Genomic DNA, 22,393 nt, shown 5'->3' with positions numbered 1-22,393 from the left:
TTTGTTGAGAACATGTTAAAATAGTTATTATTTGTAGAAAATTTTTAACTCATACTCTGTTTCTATGATTAATTTCACTACATACTCTGTTAATACAAAAACTTAATGTTTATTTTCGAAGCCAACTTCTTAATTACAATCTTTTAACATCTTTACTGATTCAGGTTTTATGATGTATACTACATTTGTCAAGTTTCTTGATAACCCAGAATCTTTGAAACTGGTATGACATGTTTTTACATATATAATTTATTTTTATTGAGATATATATTTAACAGTTCTTATGGTTTATATTTTCTTACACTACTTAAAAATTATATACAGGATGTACCTATAGCCTTTTCTAATCAAAAGTGGGGAGATTGTTGGCAAAAAAATAGGTTGCGAATCTATCATGAGTCTGGTAAAAAATGGGGTGTGAGGGTTAGAACAGAAAATTCAACGCCAATAATAACTGACGGTTGGGACAATGTTGTTAAAGATCTCAATCTGCCGAGGGATACTTTGTTGGTTTTCAAAACGTTAGGTGATTTTGGGCTTGAACTTTCATGTTTTGTTGATGGCATGTGTGGTGAATCTTATTTCACGTTTAATCGCTAAACAATATGCAAGATTTGGTTTTACGGTATGAGTATTGATCTTAACTTGAATTCTTTTGCATCTTTAACGTGTCAACACTTATTCTCATAAGTTACATACTTCATGTATAGTATTCATTATTTTTAATTTTATGCAGGTAATCGAAGACTGCGTCATTAAACAATTTTACGTAAACAGCCCACCAAGTAGCAAATTTCAAATATGTTATAAGGGTTCCTATTGGAATGTTGAGGCGTCTAAGGTTGATACCAAATTTGTATTTGCTAGAGGATGGCCCGAAATGTGCAACGATGTTGGGATACTGGAGGATGATTTGCTTGTGTTTAGTAGAATTGATGATGTTGTTTTTGAGGTAGTAGTTTATAGAGATGAGACTGAGATTTGCTTTTTGAAGAAACCTGGATCTGACGATGATAGTGTACTTGAGATATCGAAGGCTGATTATGTTGAGAATGCATTCAAGGTACGTAAGTATTTAGCATTAGCAGTAAAAGTTTTAATTTTTTAGCATTATATTAATTATTTCATTAATGTTGACCAGGACATCTATGAGGATGAAGAAGTTGTGTCTGTAGGTGAAGCTGGAACCGTTACTCAGGTACTTACTAAATTATTAAATTATTTATTTTTAATTTAACACATATAAGAATTTAATGTTTTTACAACTATTAGTAATGCTGTTTACTGATGTTATATTTATCCAATAATGTATTATTTAGAAGAAGTTACCAACCAATGCCGAATGCACGTCGAAGAGACGCATGTCTTCACGATTGAACAAAACCCAAGATGTAAGTTTACCATCTTAAAGATTGTTATACTACTATTGTTATTAAAGTTACTCTATGACAACAGGTTAAGAAGAAAGGTAAAGTTACTTCTGGGAGAAAGGAGATGGTCAAGAATAGGACTAAGGGAAATGCTGCCTTACCCGTCGACACAAGTGATCATATTGGATGTTCTTCATCTGCTCATAAAGTTAAGGTATCTATACTTGCCAGTTAAATAGTATATGTTATATAAACTTTTTTTTTGTACATATATTCAACATTCCTTTAATTCACATGTATATGTTTACTTTTTCATCAAGGGGAAGAGAGCCGCCAACGTTCAGAAAAAGCTTAACCGTAGAAATAAGATTGCAAAGACTGCAAACAAACATTCTGGACATCTTCTCGACCCTGAGTTCCTTCATTTTGATCGCAAAGGAGACTATAGGCTGGTATACCATTTTTTATAACAAACTAATGATTTATGTTTATTTGTCTTACTATTATTTTTTCCACACAATACATGTAGCTTCTTCCTGCTGAAGTTGCCAGACGAGCAGGTCTTTCTCTTGATCTTCATCCTTTGAAAATTCAAAACATGGTTGGAGTTGTGGAGGTTTATGATGTTAAGTCGGAGTTAAATGAATTGAACCCACGTTATGCGTTGGACGGTTGGCGAAAGTTTAAGACTAACAATAACTTGAGGTTTGGTGATATGTTGCACTTCACATACGTGTCTTCGCAATAGAAGATCGTATTAAATCAAGTTACGTCAGTTTAACAAAGACATTTAAGTATGTTCTGATATCAGATACTATAACTATGAATTTTTTGATGGTGATGTCGTATGTTTTTTTTTTTAAATTATTAACTTGATGGTTTGTTGCTATGTATGACTAACATGATAAAACACTGTTATTAGCACTTTATGTTTTATATATATAGATGATATGATGTTTCTTTTTGCTAATAGTAACTGCAATTAGTAGAAACTTGGTTTATTAATTGCAAATGTGACATTCTTCTGCATTTACACTACTAGAAAACTTGGCAGTTGTCACCAAAATTTGCTACCAAAAAAAATCGGTGACAAATTTAGCCACCTATTTCCCACCAATATGTAAATTAAGCGTACTCACCATCGTTTGGTAGCAAAGCGGTGGAAAATTTTGCCACCATCTATTTTTGGTGACAAATTCGTGGAAAAATAAAAATAACTTCCTTAGATTATCCCAAATATGCGTATTTTTTTAATTGCTACCGTGTTAGCGGTAACAAAATGAAATTTTAGAGCATGAAATTTTAAGCCCAAATTTAACTAAGCGGATTAACTACGATACGGTAGCAAAAACGTGAAAAATCATAAATTAAAATAAAAATAATAAATGATAATGTTAAGGTCACAAAATGGTAGGAAATAACATATATCCGATCGCTCAATTTGCCACGGCATTTGCGGTCACAATATTGAATAAAAGTTAAAAGATATAGCAAAGCAAAAAATTAGGCGGCCAAAAAAACAATTGCCGCTCAAAACATTAATTAGATTTACGGTTTATTCTTTCCACCTTATTTGGAAGACAAATTTCTATATGCTCAGCCGTATATCTCTGCCTCACCATTACTTCTCCACCATCATCTCTCAACTAAAGTTCTGATAAACCACTGCCACCGGTGACCAACGGACGACAGGTTTGTTCTGATTCTTTCATCAATTTAATTTTGTTCTCATGTTCTTTGTGCGGTTATCAATGCTAGAAAACTTTCTTTATCTTCAACTTTTAAGAATTGTCCTCCCGATCACGAACCTGTTGAAGCAACTTCTTAGATTCATAATCCAATGTAACTAGTTTAGTCTACAAAATTTATGAATGATAAAAGCTATGAAAGTTAACTATGAAAAAGTAAATGAAAAGAATTTAAATTTAATGAAATTAGTCAAAATTGTTTGTTAAAAAGCTAACTTAGGCATATTAGAACGGATATTTAACAAAAGTTAATGCTATAGAACCCATTCATACTAAAACCTAGGGGTGTTCGCAGCCTGATTTGGACGGTTTTTAAGTCAAACCGTAAGCCAAACCGTTAGCAACGGTTTTTTGATAATTGAAAACCAAAACCGGACCGTAGAAAAATGAAACCGAACTAAAAGTGTTTCAAAAATCTTTCTCGTTGTGTGAAACTGACCCGATTATCGAAACTAAAACGTTTAGCAAAATTGACCCGCTTATCGAAACTGAAACGTTTAGCAAAAGTGACATGTTCTACAAAGCTGACCGTTAAATAGTATCACCAAATTCATAAATATAGAGCTCACCTTTAATACCCTAGTGTGATCCAAATTTGCCATTCAAAAAAAAGTATAATCTCACTCATAGCAAAAAAATATTTCTCACCCACACAACTATAAAAAAGACAATAAAACCTACAGGAAGTCAGAAAAAAATCCTAACAAGCAGCCAAGCATAATCAGTTATTAAAACATCCAGTTACTTAAAATATTTTAGACTCTCTATCAAACCTATAAAACCATCTTAATTTTTGGGTGAATTCTCGAGAACACAATCTGGTCTCATCTCAAACTAGAAACTGTTGTGAAATACGCTTACGATGTCACTTGGAAAAGGAAAAGTTTTGAGCTGACGAAGAATGAGCTCCACTGCTTGCTGAAGCACCGTCAGTTTCCGCCCTCCTGTAGAATAACACATAAGCAGCATTTAACTTCACATCATCTTCACTATTCGCTGAAACATGGTTATCATCAAAGTTGTATCATTTGTATTATTTTTATTATTTTTATTTAATATACTAATTTATAGATAATAAACGAGCCTAAAAAGTATATTATTTTTATTTAATATACTAATTAATAGATAATAAACGAGCCGAGCCCAAGCCGAGCTCGACCTTGAGAAAATACAAACGAGCCGAGCTCGAGCTTTGAAAGCAAAACTCGAATCAAGCTGAGCTCGAGCCCGAGCTCTCATAAGTTAATCGAGCTCGAGCCTGGTCGAGCTCGGGCTCGGCTCGGCTCGTTTACACCCCTAAAATATCAAGCCGATACGAGCTGGCTCATTTAAGTTTGAGCTCGAGCTCGAGCCAAGCCTGGCTTGGCTCGATTACAACCCAAAATTGAGTTGGCTGCTACAAATGTAGTTACGAGATCATTCTCAAGTTAACTGGACGTACTAATATCTATTTAATTCAAATTATTTAGTTTATATCTCTTTTTCAATAGGAAAACTGACTTATTTGCAGGATTGCCATCTAGGATTTGAAACAATATATAACTTAGTTAAAACAGAGTACATGATATTTATGGAGTTTTATACAATGTCATCCTCATGCAGCTCCTGTATGTAACAGGCTGTGATACAGATGATAAACTTCAATCTCATTGGTTGTTTTTACATTAGATTTGATTACATGTGACCATTTCTTATCATTATATGCTGTTTAGGTTCATCAACCATAAAAAAACATGCTATTCATATCACTCGAGTCTTCAAAAGCAACATGAAAACTTAGTGAGTCACAGAATGCATTAACGAAAAAGATCATTTTGCAATGTATATCAAGAAATTCCAACTGATCGAACCATATTTCTGAACTCATTGTACATTTAAGCAACAAGAAAAGTGTAACTTGAATACTAGATTTACCTTTTTAGCAACATAAGAAGCAGTATAACCCCATTTCTTATTCCCCCACGAACCTAAAACAGATCCTTGAGAAGAAACCAACGGATTAACATCATCATCATTAACATCAACTACAGAAGGTCTATCATTTAACAAAAAGCTCGACCCTTTACCGTATGGCGAATCATCATCAACAACCCGATCCATATTACCATTCTCCGGTACACTAACTGAAACCAAACTGTTCGCATACTTCTCACCCGACGAACCCATAAACCTATAATCCACAGGCAATGACTTGATTGACTTAAATCTAGTAGCCGCTGCATCAGTGGCCGTTGCCATTATTTCACAAACCAGATCCTTCACTTTACCTCTTCCACTTTATCTAACTAACCTAACCGGCTAAATTACCTCAAATTCACACTAAATTAACCTCAAATTCACCTTCAAACACGAAATTAAACACAAATTATCGATTCACCAGCTACTGAAGCTGAATGTAACCCTAGAAATCATCAAAATTACCTCATTTCATCAGATCTGTGGTATGAATTCAACAAATACAGTTAACGAACAGAGAAATGAACTTCCGAAACAATAAATTAGCAAATTTGTGAACATAAACCCTAGTATATGAATAAGATAACCTGGTCCAAAGTCACATGGAGAGAGAGAGACGACCCATTTTGCTTTACTGCTTTTTCTTCTTCTTTCTCTCTCTAAACACACATTATTGTCCTGATAATCACCCTTATTTGACTTATGTTTATATAATTAGGATTTAGTTATTTTTTTAGATGCATTCTAATTGATCTTTATTTAATTTTGTAGTAATATAGAAAATCCTTTGTTATAGTTAATAATGAATGATTTGTGTGTCTACATACGTCTTTTTATGAATTTTAATTATAGGGAGCAGCGATTAGTAATGGCGTGGTTTCTAAATATTTATTGTTGCTTTTGTTGCAGATATCATGGCACGTACTATGGGTCGAGGTAGTGTTCCAGCTGGTGGTCGAGGTGTTGGGCAAGATGTTGGTCAAGCTGGTGGACGAGGTATTGAACGAGGTAGTAGTCAAGGTAGCCATCTTGCTACTACTCAAGAGGTTTGGCGTTGTGGTGGTCGAGTTTATATGCGAGGTGGTGGTCAAGTGGGTGATCGAGTAGTTGGGCGACGTAGTGGTATAGGTAGCAGTCAAAGTAGTGGTCAAGCGGGTGATCGAGGAGTTGGGCGAGGTGGTGGTATAGGTAACAGTCAAAGTAGTGGTCAAGCGGGTGATCGTGTAGTTGGGCGAGGTGGTGGTATAGGTAACAATCAAAGTAGTGGTCAAGCGGGTGATCGAGGAGTTGGGCGAGGTGGTGGTATAGGTAACAATCAAAGTAGTGGTCAAGCGGGTGATCGAGGAGTTGGGCAAGGTGGTGTTCATTCCAGTGATCGAGGTGTTGGTGATGTTGATGTTGAGTATGATTTTCACTTGATGAATTCTCCTATTGAGAGTAGCGCTGGTGATGATGAGTCTGCTTTTCATGTTGCTCCCGCGAGGCGGGGAAGCGCTTGCCAAGCCCAAGTACCTGAACCTATCAATCGCGATTGGATTTGGGTTGTAGAAGGAGAGTAAGTACACATGTATTGTTTCTTTATGTACATAAAATATGTTACTAACATGGTTTTGTATTCATTGCTTTCATTTTGTAGATTTAGTAATCAAGGGACTGCTACCCGGACTATTTCATCAAATTTAATAAGTTTGTGGTCCGGTCCATGGGACAGCTGGAGAGATGTTCCTAATGAGCACAGGACACGATTGTTTGAGCGATTCCAGGTGTGTGTACTTAGACAATTTTTATTTAACTTGTTGGAATATTATGTATGTTTATTTAATTTTTTTTTCTTCATAAATGTATTATCAGTGGGAGGAGAGAAACCATGCACCAATTTATAGGTGCTGGGAGAACTGCATTGCTGGTAAATTCCCCACTTTGTTGCGTAACGTACGGAAGGAGGCTAAAGCTATGGCGAAACAACAAGGTAAAAATGTTGGAGACGATATGACCGATCTTATTGACTTTAAACCAACATGGATAAGATCTGAGATATGGAAACAAATGCTTGACCACTGGAACACACCTAAGTGGAAAGCAAAGTCTTTAAGAAACAAAGAGATTAGAAGTAGGGCCACCGGCGGCAAACATACGCTAGGATCTCAATCCTATGTGACCATGAAAAGAAAAGCGGTAAAAATTGTTAATTTCCCTCTTTTATTATATATATATATATATCATGTCAATATTATCATTTTTATTAACTTCCAAATTCTACAGGAAAGGAAACTTGGGCGTGAATTGACGATTCGTGAAGCGTATAAGCAATCACACTGCAGGAAAGGAAGTCGACCATTGGATAAAGATCTAAGTTGTAGCAACTCACTAATTTTGGACGTTGATTCGGAAGGGGACGCTCAAGAAGAAAATCTTGTATGGGTTGATGCTAGGGCAGAGGAGACTTGGGTAAGTCAATTGATTAGTAAATCTAAACAAAGTATTTCGAAATTAAAAACACGAAGTTTATTACAATGAAATTTGTAAAATATAATTATGTGTTTATCCCATTAGGTTAATATTAGGTTAAATATGAAGGTTTTCTTGAGGAGAAGTATGGGAAAGAACGTAATAAACATCCAAAATTTGACAAAGACTTGTGGTCACGAGCTGAGGGCAATCATAAAGGAAAAGGGTACGGGTTAGGCAATGATAGTGACCCGTGTGTACATCGCAGAGAAGACCCTGAGGTATTTTTAATCCTTTAGACTAATAAATTTTATGCATTTGTATCGTTTCCCACTGTTATTATGTTTGTTTGGTTTGAGATGGTTGTTTTTTTATTGTTAGGTTTGATGCTCTTAAATTAGTATGTTAAGGAATTTCATAATGATTTGATTACACCTTCTTTACGGGTTGTTTCATACAAAAAAATGTTTTTAAAAATAGGTATAATTTCCTTCTTAATATGTAAACAAACTGGAACATGCTATTTAGCTTCTAGCACTTGAATCGTAGCTCACAGTTGTATTTTGTTTTCTTTGCAACCAACTTGACCCATTATTAGTTTTCGGTAATTCTGATTTCTTGATTCTACTCATTGGTTATTTTGTAGATTGAAAAGTTGAACTTAGTTATCAAGGAGCTCGTTAAGGAAAAAGACGAAGAAAAAGAAAGGTTCAACGGAATTATTGCGGGGTTGTTGGCTGACAAAGAAAAAGATAAGGCGGATAAAGATGCGTTGCTTGATAGGACGTCACAAATTGAAGCTATGTTAACAGCTACGGTTCGAAAATAGGCTATAAACACTTGGTTTTGAATGTTTAGAACACTTGGTTTTGAGTATTAGGATAATTTTAGTTAGTTTATATTTTAGTTGGTATTTTTTATATGCTTTTGAAAACAAGATGTTTTATATAATTTTGGGATTTTATTAGACTTTTTTTATATTATTTGTAGTTTTATTGATATGTAATTTTGATGAAAATAGCAGGGAGAAAAGAAATCTGAATTAAAAACCAAATATTGCAGTAATTTGTATGGTAGCAAATATATGGTAGCAAATGGTTGCAATTGTGTAAAAAATGGTGGCTAAATGGTGGCAATATTAGTGGCTAAATGGTATCATAACTTGCAAATTGTGTGAAAAATGATGGCTAAAGGGTGGCAATATCGGTGCTAAATGGTGGCTAAATGGTATCAAAATAATGGCTAAATGGTGGCTAAATGGTATCAATATTGGTGGCTAAATGGTGGCAATATTGGTGGCTAAATGGCATCAAAATGTGGAAAAACCGATGGCTAAATGGTGGCTAAATGGTAACAATAATGGTGGCTAAATGGTAGCAATATTGGTGGCTAAATGGTAGCAATATTGGTGGCTAAATGGTGGCAATATTGGTTGCTAAATGGTGGCAATATTGGTGGCTAAATCGTAGCAAACATAAAGCGGTGACAAATAATTTTGACCAATTTTGTGGTGATAAAATAAGGTAGCAAAATATAAAGATGGTGGCAATTTGGTGGCATTAGGGCAATTGACACGGGTGTTTTTGTCACCGTATTTTCGGTGACAAACTGGTGACAATAAGGAAATTGCTACCATTTTGTAACCAAAAATTACATGACAAAAGCCATGTTTTCTAGTAGATGGGTTTATGAATTCAGAATAATGGATGGATATATATGACTGTATTTGGCATGATGATGTTGTGTTTCATGTTGTAAAAATCACAGAATTGTCAGATAATAGATTGCTTTGGCCGATTAGATTATGTGTTAAATTATAGTTCTTTAAGTCATTGTTTCATTTTCTTGAATTCTATGTAATTTTGTAAAGAAGTACAGTAACAAACAGTGTTTTGAATATCTTTTTGCCTTTTGGTCAATAGTTAATGGAAACCCATGTTAGGTTTAACAGTGTTTTGAAGAGGAAAACAGTGTGAGAAGACAGTAGATCTTATTAAGTTAAACATCTGTTCAGGCTTAAACAGATGTGTGGCCTTTAACAGATGTTTGGCCTTTTATATCAGAGGTTTGGACTTAAACAGTTGTTTGACCTTAAACAGATGTTTGGCCATAAACAGATGTTTGACCTTAAACAGATGTTTTGCCTTAAACAGATGTTTCGCCTTCTATATCAGATATTTGGACTTAAACAGATGTTTAACCTTAAACAGATGTTTTGCCATAAACAGATGTTTGTCCTTAAACCAAACATCTGTTTAAGGTCAACATCTGTTTGACTATTGGTCAACATCTGATTGACTTTTGGTCAACATCTGTTTGAATTTTGGTCAACATCTTATTTTGTAAAGAAGTACAAAAACAAACATTTTTGCAAAATCCCAAATCACCCTATCATGTAAGTGTATTGAAGTAAAAGTAGAAATGATATTATTCATGTGGTCCTGTTGTGCTTTTGTTTTACCTCTAATATGGGTTCATGATCTAATCCGCTGATTTGAAGACATTGTTGTTGAATCGAATGAGATGGTTGATGTAATGTGGTCGTATTAATAACAAATAGTAATTAATATAACTAAGTTTCCCGAGCCCGGGAAGCAATCCCGGGTAAAAACCTAGTATGTTATATATGCACAACACTATCTGTAACGGAAACTCCCAATCATAAGTAGGGGTAATGGGGTAATTATGTCTGCACTGATTATTATTATTTATAACACTTCCCTCATACATATTACCGCTCAATATATACTATAAACATTATATGAATGGAGAATGTTGGCTCGATTCTTCAAGACCGATATTAAATGATATTGCAGGATCAGTTATACTGCATCATTAAAACCCTACTAAGAAAACCCAGTACGAAAAAACTTAGTTAAGGAATAAAAGTACATGTATATTACATAAATAAATCTCTAGGCATGTGAAATCCAATATTCTATGACAACTGCTTAACTTGATATTTAGCGTAGTCTTCTATAATTTGAATGGTGAAGTCTGCATTGTCATCATACGGTATAATTTGGGTTTCTCTAGCCTACATTCTTCTTGAATATGTTGAAATCTTCGATCTTCTTAAGTACAATCATATGTGGATTGAGACTGAATGTTGTGGGGATTTGATAAATTCCTGCATAATGGGACTTCGTATTATTGTTGATGGACAATTAGTGTCTCGGGTCATGTAGAAATATCAACTTATCATTTAATGTGCTTTAAAATTATGCCTCGCTAAAAACCATGCTAGGAACACACAGTGAGACAAAACCACAACTAAGGGAAAAGGAGTGCACTACGCATTATACATAATTAACATGTTACAGAATGATATTAAATCGGTACTTCGGGACCTATTAGATAAAACTGATTCTACCAGATTAGTTACGTTATCTCATTAAAACCCTTACTAAGAAAGCTCAATGGGAAAAACTCAGTGAAATGAAAAGGAGTGCAACATTTTAGATTAGAACTTTTATATTGTCAACACATCTATCAAGAACACAATATCAAATGTCGTCTTGTTTGCAAGATACATTAATATTCCGATCGCAATTAAGTATCGTAGTTCTGAACCAAGTATCTCTCCATCCTCTTCTTAGGTACAATAAAATATTTTACATATGTCAAAAATATCAAACAACCATTAGTGTACTCAACAAACGATTTTTATCCATATAACATCTTTTGTATGAAGTCTGATTGATGAGTGAAATAGTTGTCATGGGATTATAAAAAACAATTATTTTGTACTTAAATACCTCTAATAGCATAGGTAAGTAATGTCATATCCACGGAGAATTTGTGGTCAATATTTAACTGTTTAACTAGTTAATTATCTACTGAGTTAAATTTAGTGGTTTGATTGGTTGTAAGAAGTTGATAATGTAATTAAGAAAGTTTTATCAGATTAAAAGGAAGTAACCCCTACTCGAGATCCCGATTGTAAGTTTAATACAAAGCTGTATTTCAATGACTTAAACACCATATAGACATGGCCTCATAAATATAATTTATGAATTTAAATAATGATTAAGGACATTTTTTAACAATAACCATACGACCTAATGATCCATTCAAATATACCAACTACCCACCTAATTACCAACCCACTAACTATGCAAGAAACTACCAATACGTTTGATAACAGACAGGCATTCCAAATATTAATAATGTTTATCAAATCCAAACACAAGTGATCAAGATATATCAGTTATAACAATCAGAAATACAAAGTATTCATCCAAAAACCTAACAACCGTTCATCCGGTGGAAGTCACAAAGGGTTTAGCCTCACATGTTTGTCATACAGCGTCAGATCTTAATTTAGAATGATTCGACATAAAGAACTTGATGAAAGAAGATGCAAGAAAATCGAAAATCGCCTCTCTTCTTCTCTGGATTCATAAAAAAAAGTCTAATCTCAATCCCGTAGAGTCGTAGTCGACAAACCTTTATTAGGTCAACGGTAGATTTTTCCCGATTCGGCTCTCCCTCGCGCGTCGCAGGGGAGTCTTGAGCTTACTCCGCGTGGCGCGAGACCACATCAAGAAGCGCCCCCACTTGACTTCCTTCTATGGGGCGCAAAAGACACCTCTCCCTCCCCCATGTGGCACGAGGGAGTAAGATCGTCTCATTAAAATGTATTTATGCTCGGTAATGGAGGTGTTGTAGCTTGGAGCTAAAAAAAAACAGAACACTGATGCACTATCCAGCCTGAAGCTGAGTACATCTCACCGACTGCAGCCACATGTCAAGCCATCTTAAAGATCTAGGAGTCAAACAAAGGAAGTCAACTGTCATTTATTGTGACAGCAAATCAGCCATCAGTTTATCAAAAAATCCAGTAATGCATAAGACTATGCGGTATGGGGGCCGGCTTAGGCCCGGCGAGGCGTGGCGCGGGTCCCCCACACCGCCCCCCTTCCCGTCCCGGCTAATCCGGCTCCCCACAGACGAATTCGACGGGCCATTTTTCAAACATATAGCCGTTGTAACGGCTATAATTATTAAAAAAAAAAAAACCTTTTTCACTTTATATATATACCCATTCTTCTTCCATTTTTTATACCATTACCTCAATATTTCACCCATTCTTCTCCCATTCTCATCCATTTTTATACCAATGTCATCTAATTCTTGGTGGTCTTCGTCTTCGTCTTCTTCTGACGAAGAGGAGATGTTTTTTGCAAAAGCTGTGGTAAAGGCGACGCAGATTCTTTTCGAGGAGGAAGAGGAAGAGGAAGAAGAAGATGGCTCGTCTGAAAACGTTATTACCAGACGAATACGGATTAACAGAGACCGCGAAGGTTTGTCATTAATAAATTTTATATATTTATATATTTCCTCGTATTTATATATTTTTTACGACAGGAGCGCACGAGAAATTGGTGAACGATTATTTTTCGGATGCACCCCTTTACAACGCTGACATTTTCAAACGAAGGTTCCGAATGAGTCGCCGGTTATTCACATGGATTGCTGATGATTTGGGGGGGCTAGACCCGTTTTTCACGCAACGACCCGATGCTCGGAATTATGAAGGGTTCACCACGTTACAAAAGTGTACTGCGGCCATTTGCCAACTGGCGTACGGGACAGTGTCCGACGCTTTGGACGAGTACTTACAGATGTCGGCAAGAACTGCGCGGGAATGTTTGTATCGGTTTTGCCATAATGTGGTGAAATTGTATAGCAAACAATATTTGCAGAAACCAAACGCGTATGATGTTCAACAGTTGTACCAAGCTCATGAAGCAAGGCACGGGTTTCCGGGAATGCTTGGTAGCATTGATTGTATGCATTGGGAGTGACATAACTGCCCGACTGCGTGGTGAGGCCAATACACGCTAGGTGATCACGGCCATCCAACCTTAATACTTGAGGCCATGGCGTCACAAGATTTGTGGATCTGGCATTCTTTCTTTGGGCTCCCTGGTTCACTCAATGACCTCAACGTGTTATACCAATCGGCGATCTTTAGCGATGTCGTTAATGGAACCGGTCTGGACACCCGTTTTACAGTTTCAGGGGTTGAGTATAGACGCGTGTATTATCTTGCTGACGGAATATATCCGTCTTGGTCTACAATTGTCAAGACTATTTCATTTCCCGAGGACGAAAAAAGGAAAAAAATCGCCAAGCGTCAAGAAGCTGCAAGAAAAGACATCGAACGTTGTTTTGGTGTTTTACAAAAAAATGGGCCATCATTCAACAACCGGCACGTGCTTTCACACCGAAGGGGTTGCGCCTTTGTATGTACGCTTGCCTTTTGCTCCATAACATGATTATAGAAGACGAAGGTCGGGCGATTTGTGAGTATGAGGAGAATGCATCTTATGGGAATATTGTCCCGGTAGATCCGACGTAACAGGATTTAAACTCGTTCGCGCTAACCAACGACTACACGCATGCAAACCTTCAACAAGATTTGGTAGAACATATATGGAACAACGTAAACGTCGGGGCGGTGACGGAGCCGAAGACGAAGACGAAGACGAGTAGTTTAATTTTTTAAAATTTTTAAATGTTGTCTTTTTTTATAAATTTTAGGTAATGTATTTTTTTAGGTTATATAGTTTTTATTTATGTTATGTAATGGATTTTATTATCTTCTTTTATGTGTTATTTATATTTAAATTTTAAAATGTTTTTATAAAGTTAAACAAATAAAAAAGTTAAACAATAAAAATTAAATATTAAATAATAAAAGTTAAACAAATAAATAAATTAAACAATAAAAAAATATGTGGGGTAGCCCCATCCTTCACCCTCTCTCAAAAGTGAGGCAGGTCCATCCTTCATGGGATGGTGATGTGACGCCTATGTGGCGACCCATCCTCATGGGGATGGAGCTCTCCATATCCTTTAGTATAACAGTTCAAAGCATATCGAACTCAAATACCACTTTATTAGAGAGATGGTAGGTCAGGAGCTGGTACATCTGGAGTATTTTAGGCTGATAGCCTTTGGAGTCTATGCCTATTTAATGTTTAGTTCTTTATCATTTTATGTACTTTTTCTTTCTTTGCTGCAAGTAAGGGTACTAGGGGCATTCTTCGGTGACCCCTTCGGTGTGCCGTCATCAAGGCAGTGAGGTAGAGAGAGGGAAGAAATCGGTGGGGATTCACCGAAGAGAGGGAGGAGAGAGGGAAGGGTTGGACCAATGAGAAATTTCCTTTTTTTTTTTAATAAAAAACCAAGTCACCTAAGAGGGGAGTGCCGCCATCAATTTAGGGTGTTAGGGGAGTTTAAGAGGGGAGTTGACGTGGCACACGAGTATTGGTTATGCGTAAGAGAGGGGACTCCCCTCTTAGGGGAGTGCCCCTTACACCCTAATAAGAGCATCAAAACGCTTTGGCCTTCGACCATTCTTTGTTCTCTTTCATTTTGTATTCTTCTGATATCAACATAGTAATCGTAGGGAGGGACACCACTTAGACACTTTGACACCACAACCCTTTTGATAAGAGATTTTCTAAAAAAGTTCGGTAACCTCCCCTTTATTTCTTAACTTTTTGGTTTTCATTGTTAAAAGAAAGAGTCTAGAAGGTGACCCTAGCAATCGCTAATGATTATTTTCGGGTGTAATCTTTTTTTTTTTTCTTCTTCTTCTTCCTTTTCTCTGTATGAATTTAAATTTTTGTACACGTTATCATGTAATTGAATAAAATAAATGAATTTGTTTCATATTTACATAAACTAGATAAAATTACTACTAGAAAAGTGGGCAATTGTGACCAAAATTTGCGACCAACAAAAGGTGGTCGCAAAATTAGCAACCAATTTGCGACCGGAATCAAAATGGCCGCAAAATTAGAGGCCAACCCATAATCGGTTGCAAAACGGTCGTAAATTTTGTGACCGCATTTTTCAGTCGCAAATAAGTTGAATAGTGGTCGGAAAACGGTCGCAATTACAAGAAATATATCAAAAAGCAAAAGTTGCGACCATCTAAATCGGACGCAAATACGAGAAAATAAAAAAAAAAACTTAAGTTATGTCGGTTTAAAACACTCGCAAATACGAGAAATATATTATATAAAAAACAAAAATTCCGACCGTCTAAAGCCATCGCAAATAAAAGAAAAACAACAAAAGATAAACTAGCTATCTTTTAAATTAGTTGCAAACAAAACAATTTTAAAGTTATATCATTATTTTTAAACAAGGAAAGCAACACCACGCGCTGTAAAACCACGTACATCACTATTTTATCCAAAATGAACTGAAAACCCTAGATCCCCAAAATTTCACAAATTCGGTTATAAAGCGCTAATTCGACCATCAATTCACAAAATTCCGTTCATGTCGCCGGAAAAACACTAATCCAGTGGTTCGTCGCTCATCCGGAGCAACTTTCAACAATCAATTTCATCGTCCTCTGCATTCCTTCTCCGGCGAGATCCACATCTTCGAGAAGAATCACTGTCACACGCTACGTTACATGATGGCATCTCCGTTCGTTCGTTTCTATATCCATCACCGTCACACATCCCCTAACCGTACGATTGCGTCCATGACGTCACCTAACTGTTCGATTACATCAGCTCTGGTGACTCTGTAATAATATAGGATCCGCCATAGTTGTACGGTGAGATTCTAATCTTCTCATGCCTCTGCGATATTTTAATATCATATATTTCAATTTTTGTTTCTAATCATTATTTAGTGTATAATGTGTAATTTGATCGTGTTTGTGTTAGATATTATAGGTTTTGCGAACTGACACGATGATATACTTGTCTATAATGTTTAATTTGATCGTATTTTTCTTAAATATGCTAGGTTTTGTGCATCGACATGTTGAAATACTTGTATGTAATGTTTAATTTGATCGTAAACAAGATAAAGCTTGATTCAGGTTAGAGTTATTATGGCTTAAATTAGTGAATTGATGCAGGTGCTAGGTTTTGTGATTAGAGTATAATTGGTTATGCATTTGTATTAGGAGGTGATAATGGATACTTTAACAAAAAAGTTGCACAGGTAGTTAACGATATGCTTCTTGACTGGGAATGGAGTTGGTAAAATTTTGGTGGACAAGTGAGTCTGCTATTTTGTAATTAGTCATTGTTCAGTTCGTTTCGTTCATATTTCTCTAGTTTGGTTGGCATATTGTTTTGGATCTGTTTGTTTTGCTAGATCTGTTTTAAGAGTGAAGGATCCAGGGATGTTATCGCACTAGGAACAATACCATTGGCTGTCATCAAAAAATTCAACAAGATTGTAAGTTTTGTTTATTTAAAATCACCGTTACAACTTCTAGAATCAAACAATTATTTGGAATGAAGCCTCTGCAAGTAAAACTTTTGAAACGGGTTTCGTCTTGAAAGCTCACCTTGATCATGTTTCAGGAAAAAGTTGCTTGGTTGGCTGATAATGATGCAAGGCTTGCTTTAGAGCCAAACAATAAATGCCGAATACAGAATACAGGTGAAATTTTGGTGTATAAAATTGTATACTTATTCTAATATTGTTTTTTTTTTCATTTTCCAACAATTACATCTATAATTGTTTTTGCCATTTTCCAACAATTACATCTGTTGTCTCTTGCTAGACAAAATCTCATAGTCATGGTGATGTTCACCCTCTTATTTATTCAAGTGGCCTTCTGAAAGAATGCTATGTAAAGCCTCTTGTTTCTTGGTTTTCTATACTAATAAAGCATAATATATAATCATGTTTTCGGTACCAGTACCTATTTTTTTTAGATTTTCGGTACCGGTATTTTTGGTATCGGTTGGTACCGAGTTCATCCTTACTGCGATGTCAGTTGTGAAACTGGCTATTTTCCATAACCAGGAAACATAAAGCAAGTATAATACCCTAAAATGGCTTACTTTTATGTTCCCAAGGTTTTAAAATTGCAACTTTTTTACTTTGTTTATGAGTATCGATTTAGGATATCTATTTATAGTATTGTTTGCATTGATCATCGTCCTTTGCAGTTCTTCTTGAACTTGGCCCTTACATTGATGAGCTCCCATGCTATTAAAGGAGTCTGTAAACCCCAAGTAAATGTATTCTCTCTTTCACCCTTTCTTTTTTACTTTTCAGTAATTTGCGTTTTCTTCCATTTTTTTTCTCATCGACTAATACGTATTTTGCTTTGTAGATACATGGACTCAACAAAAACTAAACCTAAAATTTTGTCTCCATCAACTAGGGTTGGATTCACAGTAAGTAAAACATCATATTGGACCCTTACATATAGTAGTTTTTAGCTACATTTTTTTTCAAATCTATATTGTGTTTTCATTTTTTTTACTTTATACATTTTTTTTTTGTTATAAATCAATTTCATTCGAATCATCAGGGCAAATTACATAAGGATAGCAGGTAGACGAGCAACAAACTACGCCGCCATCCCTTTTTGAATAGAAAACCCTAATCTACTAAAAACAAAGCCTCGCCCCTGAGGGGTCGAAAAGTTGCTATGGACCACACGCTGAACTCTAGACAAGAACCGAACTGCCTCCGGCGCCAAGGAGCCGAACGTGTCAAACGCCAGGGGGACTTAATTCTTTGACTGTGTTTGCATTTCTTTGCCTGTCTTTGAATGGTAGGATTTCAATTTTGATATTTCAATCAGTCATCTTATAAGTTTTTAATGGTATAGTTTGGTTTTGCACTGTGTCATAAATTTGAAGATTTTCTTTTGTTATATATTAAATTGAATGGAAGGTGTGAAAAAAGGATATGGGTCATGTGAATTACCGAGCTCTAATATTTTTATATATTTGTTTATTATTGTTGATTACTACATCCGAACATCTACTAAAATATATTTGAACCTTTACTTCATGCATTGATTTTTATAGGAAAGGCGAAGAAAGAGACCATGCATGATAAGGCGAAGAAAGAGACCATGCTTATGGCAAACATTGAACCAATTTTAAAAGTTAGGTCTTAAAATGTTTAATCATCGAGTTAGATCGAGACACTTTATATTGCATATGTATAATGTTAGGATAACTTGGGATCTTTTAATTAAGTGTTTTATATAATTTTAAAAATTTGATAAATGCTTAAATTTTAAAAATAAGAACTAGCAGGTTTCAAATAAAAATTAACTAAAAAAGCAAAAAAAATAAATAACTAAATTTTGCGACTGCTAAACAGATGCAAAATTTGTGACTGCTAAACGGTCGCAAAATTTGCGACTGCTAAACGGTCGTAAAATTTGCGACTGCTAAACGGTCGCAAGATTGTAAAACGTAACCGGTTGCAAAACAGTCGCAACAAAACTACAAAGCCAGAAGCAGTCGCAAAATTTGCGGCTGCTTTTTTGCTCGCAAAAACTAGTCGCAAAAATTTAGTAGCGGTTGCAAATTAGTCGCAATAGGGCAATTGCGACGAGTGTTTTTCCGATTGCATGTTCGGTCGCAAAATGGTCACAACAGGTCAATTGCGACTTTTTTGCGACCATAAATGCGATCGCAAAAACCCAATTTTCTAGTAGTGAAAGAACTTATTTAGTATCCATGTAACACAAATACGTAAATATGAGTATAACTAAAAATCATAAGATATCAACTGAAAACCAATCTTAGGTTTATTTATAGGTTTTTTTAATAATATAGTTATTTTAGAAACATATATTATATTTTATAATCAAAATATTAAAACATCATAAATATGAATATAACAAATACGTAACCAAACTGCAAATGTCTAACGTCTAAAGTACAAACCTATTCAATCAATCTAGTAGCTAAAGGCTATCCTACTTATTTTATTTAGCCAAACACTATGGATTTTGATATCTTAGTTTGGGTTCAGCTCTTGTAAATCTGGCAAAGAGAGATCAATCGTCTTGGAGAGTATTGGCATTGTTTGTGGAAGTGTAGTTGGATCATTGATTGGCTTTCCTTGATTAAAATGTCGTCTATTAGTATCTGGCGATCTGAGTTTTCGGACAATTTTCTCCTTGTGGAGTATAGCTGCAAACCTATAGGAATTAAATACATTAATGCTTCTATTTTTTTTTAAAGTATGCTGATAATAATCTGAACAAAAAGGAAATATACTTTTTTAGAGCCATCTCATTGGTAGTGTGATGATAAGGTTCGCATATGCCCGTCCCTAAATTCACCCGGGTCACTGGTTTTTTTAACAACTTCTCGCCCACGTTCACTAGATTCTGGAAGTTTTCTTCGGTAGCCAAATCCATGGATGCTAAGTCACCACTCAAAGTGTCATCCTGCAAGTATAAGGTTAGTATGTTATATTAATAATAGTGTTGTTTGGTTCGAATCAATTTTGATACGACATAATTCAAGAGTTAGTAGTGTTACATCGTTACATGTAACAGTTATAGAGGAACAAAGGGAGACGATATGGGTTCAACTTTAAACATACATAACTTTTGAATAATTGGAAGTTATGGTGACTTGGGTTCAACTTAAAGAAAATAATAAAAAGGAGGCATACCAGACTGTTCAATGTTAAGTAAATAACATATGGTAGAAAGCAGATCCTATATTACCCGAGGAGTCGCCATAATTAGCATAGTTTGAACAAGTTTGAAAAAAAAGGCTACAACCCTTTAACGTAATTGTAGATAGAATGTTTCAGAAACAGAAACAGTCGGTTTTTGTAGAATTTGTCGTGATTTAGGCTCTTATAATTAGTGTAGTTTGAACTACTTTGAATAAATCTTTAGAAACAAAATCTACAAATACCTGAATTCGAAGATAATTTTCCTGTGAATGAAGGGCCTGGAAGACAGTAGATATATGGTAGTCAACCATGTCACTGCTAGCGTGACTAAAAACATCCACCAACGGAGTCGAGCCACCACCAGCCAACCAGCCCAAAACGCCCCAACTAGACGACTTTGCAGCGTCGTACTTCTCTTGAAATTCTGGAGATCCTGTCCCCAATGATAGAACCAGAAACCGGCCATAGTCCATTGGTTTTATTGGGAAAAAGTTGGGGCTTCCGATGGTTATTTCTTTAGTAACTTCACTTATTGCAACCAAAGTCTACAAAAGATATATACAGTTGGTTCAATATAAACCATGTAGATTAGTAATTCAATAACTTGGTACATTTTACATTTTAAAAAGTGCATTACATAAGTTTCACGTAATAATCATCTACAGTCATGTATCCATTTAGTTTCGCTAAGATGTGTGATACATTCAAGAAGTAAAACTTCCATAAGTGGCGATCAAGATTATTTTGAAGTTATATGCTATATCACGATATTAGAATACAAGGCTTACCGGATTGTTGGCGGCCACTCCACCATCGATAAGATTAAATTCTTTAAGTAAGTTTCCATCAGAATCTTCGGTTTGGAACGAATGAGAAGGAAGATAAGTTGGTGCTGCCGATGTTCCAATGCATATATCTGATAGCTTGGCATCAAAACTTGGGTGCTTCTTTAACTTATCAAACAAACACAAATATTAGTACCTACAACAATCATATGTTTATCAAGAAATAACTATTTAGTAACTTTCCTTTATGTTTATCTGTATTGTTTTCTTTTAATAACAAAAAAAGAAAGTACGCTGCGTCGAGATCCAAAGCATCCCCTCTATCTACTGGAATTAGAAATTCTCAACCACCCGAGACCCTATCTACTATACTGGTGAAATATAATTGGGTACGTTTGTTTTTGTTTGTTTGTGATTCGTAAATTTAAATTGCAAAATTTGTAGGGTCCAAACTACCACAATTTGACAGGTTTAGCTGCAATAGATACCTGGTAACTTGAGAAGATCGTTGACTGCAGACGTTTGATGTCAAATGTCGGAATCACAATATTTGTTAATGCTTCGTGGAGTCGTTTTTCTTGTAGTTTTTCTTGAATAATCATGTGTAGGTGTTCACCATCATATTGTGGTCCTGATAAAGCTTTGATCACTTTTGTGGCAGGAGCCAATGGATTGCTACATATTGTGCAAAAGTTTGAGATTTAAGAGGTTAGTAAATAGACACAAATTAAGCTGTCAAAAATTGACAAATCATGCATACCCATCATGTGGAAAGATTTTAGGACAATGTTCAAGATAAAAACTTTTAACATCCTTAGCCGCAAAAAGTGGACGGCCATCTTCATTCGGAGCAGTTAACATAGCCGTCACAAGACCACCTGTGCTTGTCCCAGCAATTACATCAAAATAGTCTGCAAGTCTTGCGTCCTCGCCATCTAGTTGCTGTCATGTTGCAAAAGTGGCTCTTTAAATAGATACTTGAAGAATGAAACAAAAAAAAAACTTTGTATCTAACCATACTCGTAAGTTGTACCTGTAGTTCGTGCTCGAGAAAGTCAAGGATCACGCTCGGAATGATTCCTCGTACCCCACCACCGTCGATGCTGAGGATCGTGACTAAATTTCCATATGTTGGTGGCTGCAAAGGTGATCTTAGTTCCTCCTTAAGAGGCATGTTGGACCAAATGGATTTTGTGGTTTTTGTGTGGATGAGATGGTTTATACTATGTGAGGGTATATATAGAGTGGAGATATTAACAGAAATGAAGTGGTCAAATGTGTTAACGGAAGTTGCATGGAAAGTAACTTTCAAAAGATAGTATCTAATTATTGTAGGTTTATTGTCACACACTTTAAATCAAAATTTTATTGTACACAAATTTTACTACTTAAAAAGTCCTAAAAATGAATCTTTTCGTAGACTAAGAGCCATAATTGCAATTTAATTTAACCAAATAGCTAAATATGCAAGTATAAATAGTTAGCTTACATTCTACATTTTCTTTACCTTCTTTTATAAGGGAGATACTCCCTTCGTTTTTGTCTTCTGAGCGATGTGAGACAAAAAAAATGAAGGATGTAAACCTTATCGAGCCGGCTCACGAACTCACGAGCCGAGCCAGGCCAAGCTCGAGCTCGGCTCGTT

The 22,393-nt window shown here is 35.5% G+C and overlaps 4 protein-coding genes and 1 long non-coding RNA gene across 11 annotated transcripts; 3 read left to right on the top strand and 2 right to left on the bottom strand.

The window, feature by feature from the left end:
• The first annotated feature begins 1,184 nt into the window (after positions 1-1,184).
• On the top strand, positions 1,185-1,755 carry LOC110934564. Its single transcript, XR_002588441.2, has 4 exons — positions 1,185-1,198; positions 1,320-1,391; positions 1,456-1,584; positions 1,691-1,755. It is a non-coding gene; the product is annotated as an uncharacterized LOC110934564 (long non-coding RNA).
• A 968-nt stretch (positions 1,756-2,723) lies between these two features.
• On the bottom strand, positions 2,724-5,765 carry LOC110936194. Of its 6 annotated transcripts, XR_002589809.2 has the most exons (5): positions 5,662-5,765; positions 5,185-5,554; positions 5,033-5,097; positions 3,980-4,062; positions 2,724-3,178 (listed from the first exon to the last, which is right to left on the bottom strand). XR_002589809.2 is itself a non-coding variant. In XM_022178537.2 (4 exons), exons 1-3 carry the CDS (start codon positions 5,354-5,356, stop codon positions 4,048-4,050), a joined length of 252 nt encoding a protein of 83 aa, XP_022034229.1. In that variant the 5' UTR covers positions 5,357-5,749; the 3' UTR covers positions 2,724-3,178; positions 3,980-4,047. The 6 variants fall into 6 exon arrangements, 4 of the variants coding, with proteins under 4 accessions (XP_022034229.1, XP_022034228.1, XP_022034227.1 ...); XR_002589807.2 differs by having other exon boundaries at positions 5,033-5,554; XM_022178537.2 differs by having other exon boundaries at positions 5,185-5,749.
• On the top strand, positions 2,973-8,505 carry LOC110936192. 2 transcript variants are annotated; one of them, XM_022178534.2, is made up of 7 exons: positions 2,973-3,062; positions 5,984-6,629; positions 6,711-6,837; positions 6,926-7,249; positions 7,337-7,522; positions 7,639-7,803; positions 8,169-8,505. In XM_022178534.2, the coding sequence occupies exons 2-7, from the start codon at positions 5,989-5,991 to the stop codon at positions 8,349-8,351; spliced, it is 1,626 nt and encodes a 541-aa protein (XP_022034226.1). In that variant the 5' UTR covers positions 2,973-3,062; positions 5,984-5,988; the 3' UTR covers positions 8,352-8,505. The 2 variants fall into 2 exon arrangements, with proteins under 2 accessions (XP_022034226.1, XP_022034225.1); XM_022178533.2 differs by having other exon boundaries at positions 6,914-7,249.
• A 4,139-nt stretch (positions 8,506-12,644) lies between these two features.
• On the top strand, positions 12,645-13,332 carry LOC110933228. Its single transcript, XM_022176460.1, has 2 exons — positions 12,645-12,828; positions 12,893-13,332. Exons 1-2 carry the CDS (start codon positions 12,645-12,647, stop codon positions 13,330-13,332), a joined length of 624 nt encoding a protein of 207 aa, XP_022032152.1.
• Positions 13,333-19,130: 5,798 nt separating this feature from the next.
• On the bottom strand, positions 19,131-21,946 carry LOC110934561 (patatin-like protein 2). The gene is made up of 7 exons (XM_022177522.2): positions 21,782-21,946; positions 21,509-21,690; positions 21,237-21,423; positions 20,752-20,916; positions 20,206-20,508; positions 19,552-19,724; positions 19,131-19,472 (listed from the first exon to the last, which is right to left on the bottom strand). The coding sequence occupies exons 1-7, from the start codon at positions 21,920-21,922 to the stop codon at positions 19,289-19,291; spliced, it is 1,335 nt and encodes a 444-aa protein (XP_022033214.1). The 5' UTR covers positions 21,923-21,946; the 3' UTR covers positions 19,131-19,288.
• Positions 21,947-22,393: the final 447 nt, after the last annotated feature.

The sequence above is a fragment of the Helianthus annuus genome, chromosome 4 (genome assembly GCF_002127325.2).
Source record: "Helianthus annuus cultivar XRQ/B chromosome 4, HanXRQr2.0-SUNRISE, whole genome shotgun sequence".
Lineage (NCBI taxonomy): Eukaryota > Viridiplantae > Streptophyta > Magnoliopsida > Asterales > Asteraceae > Helianthus > Helianthus annuus.
The sequence above is the reverse complement of the archived record's forward strand: the minus strand, read 5'-3'. Positions and strand labels throughout refer to the sequence as shown.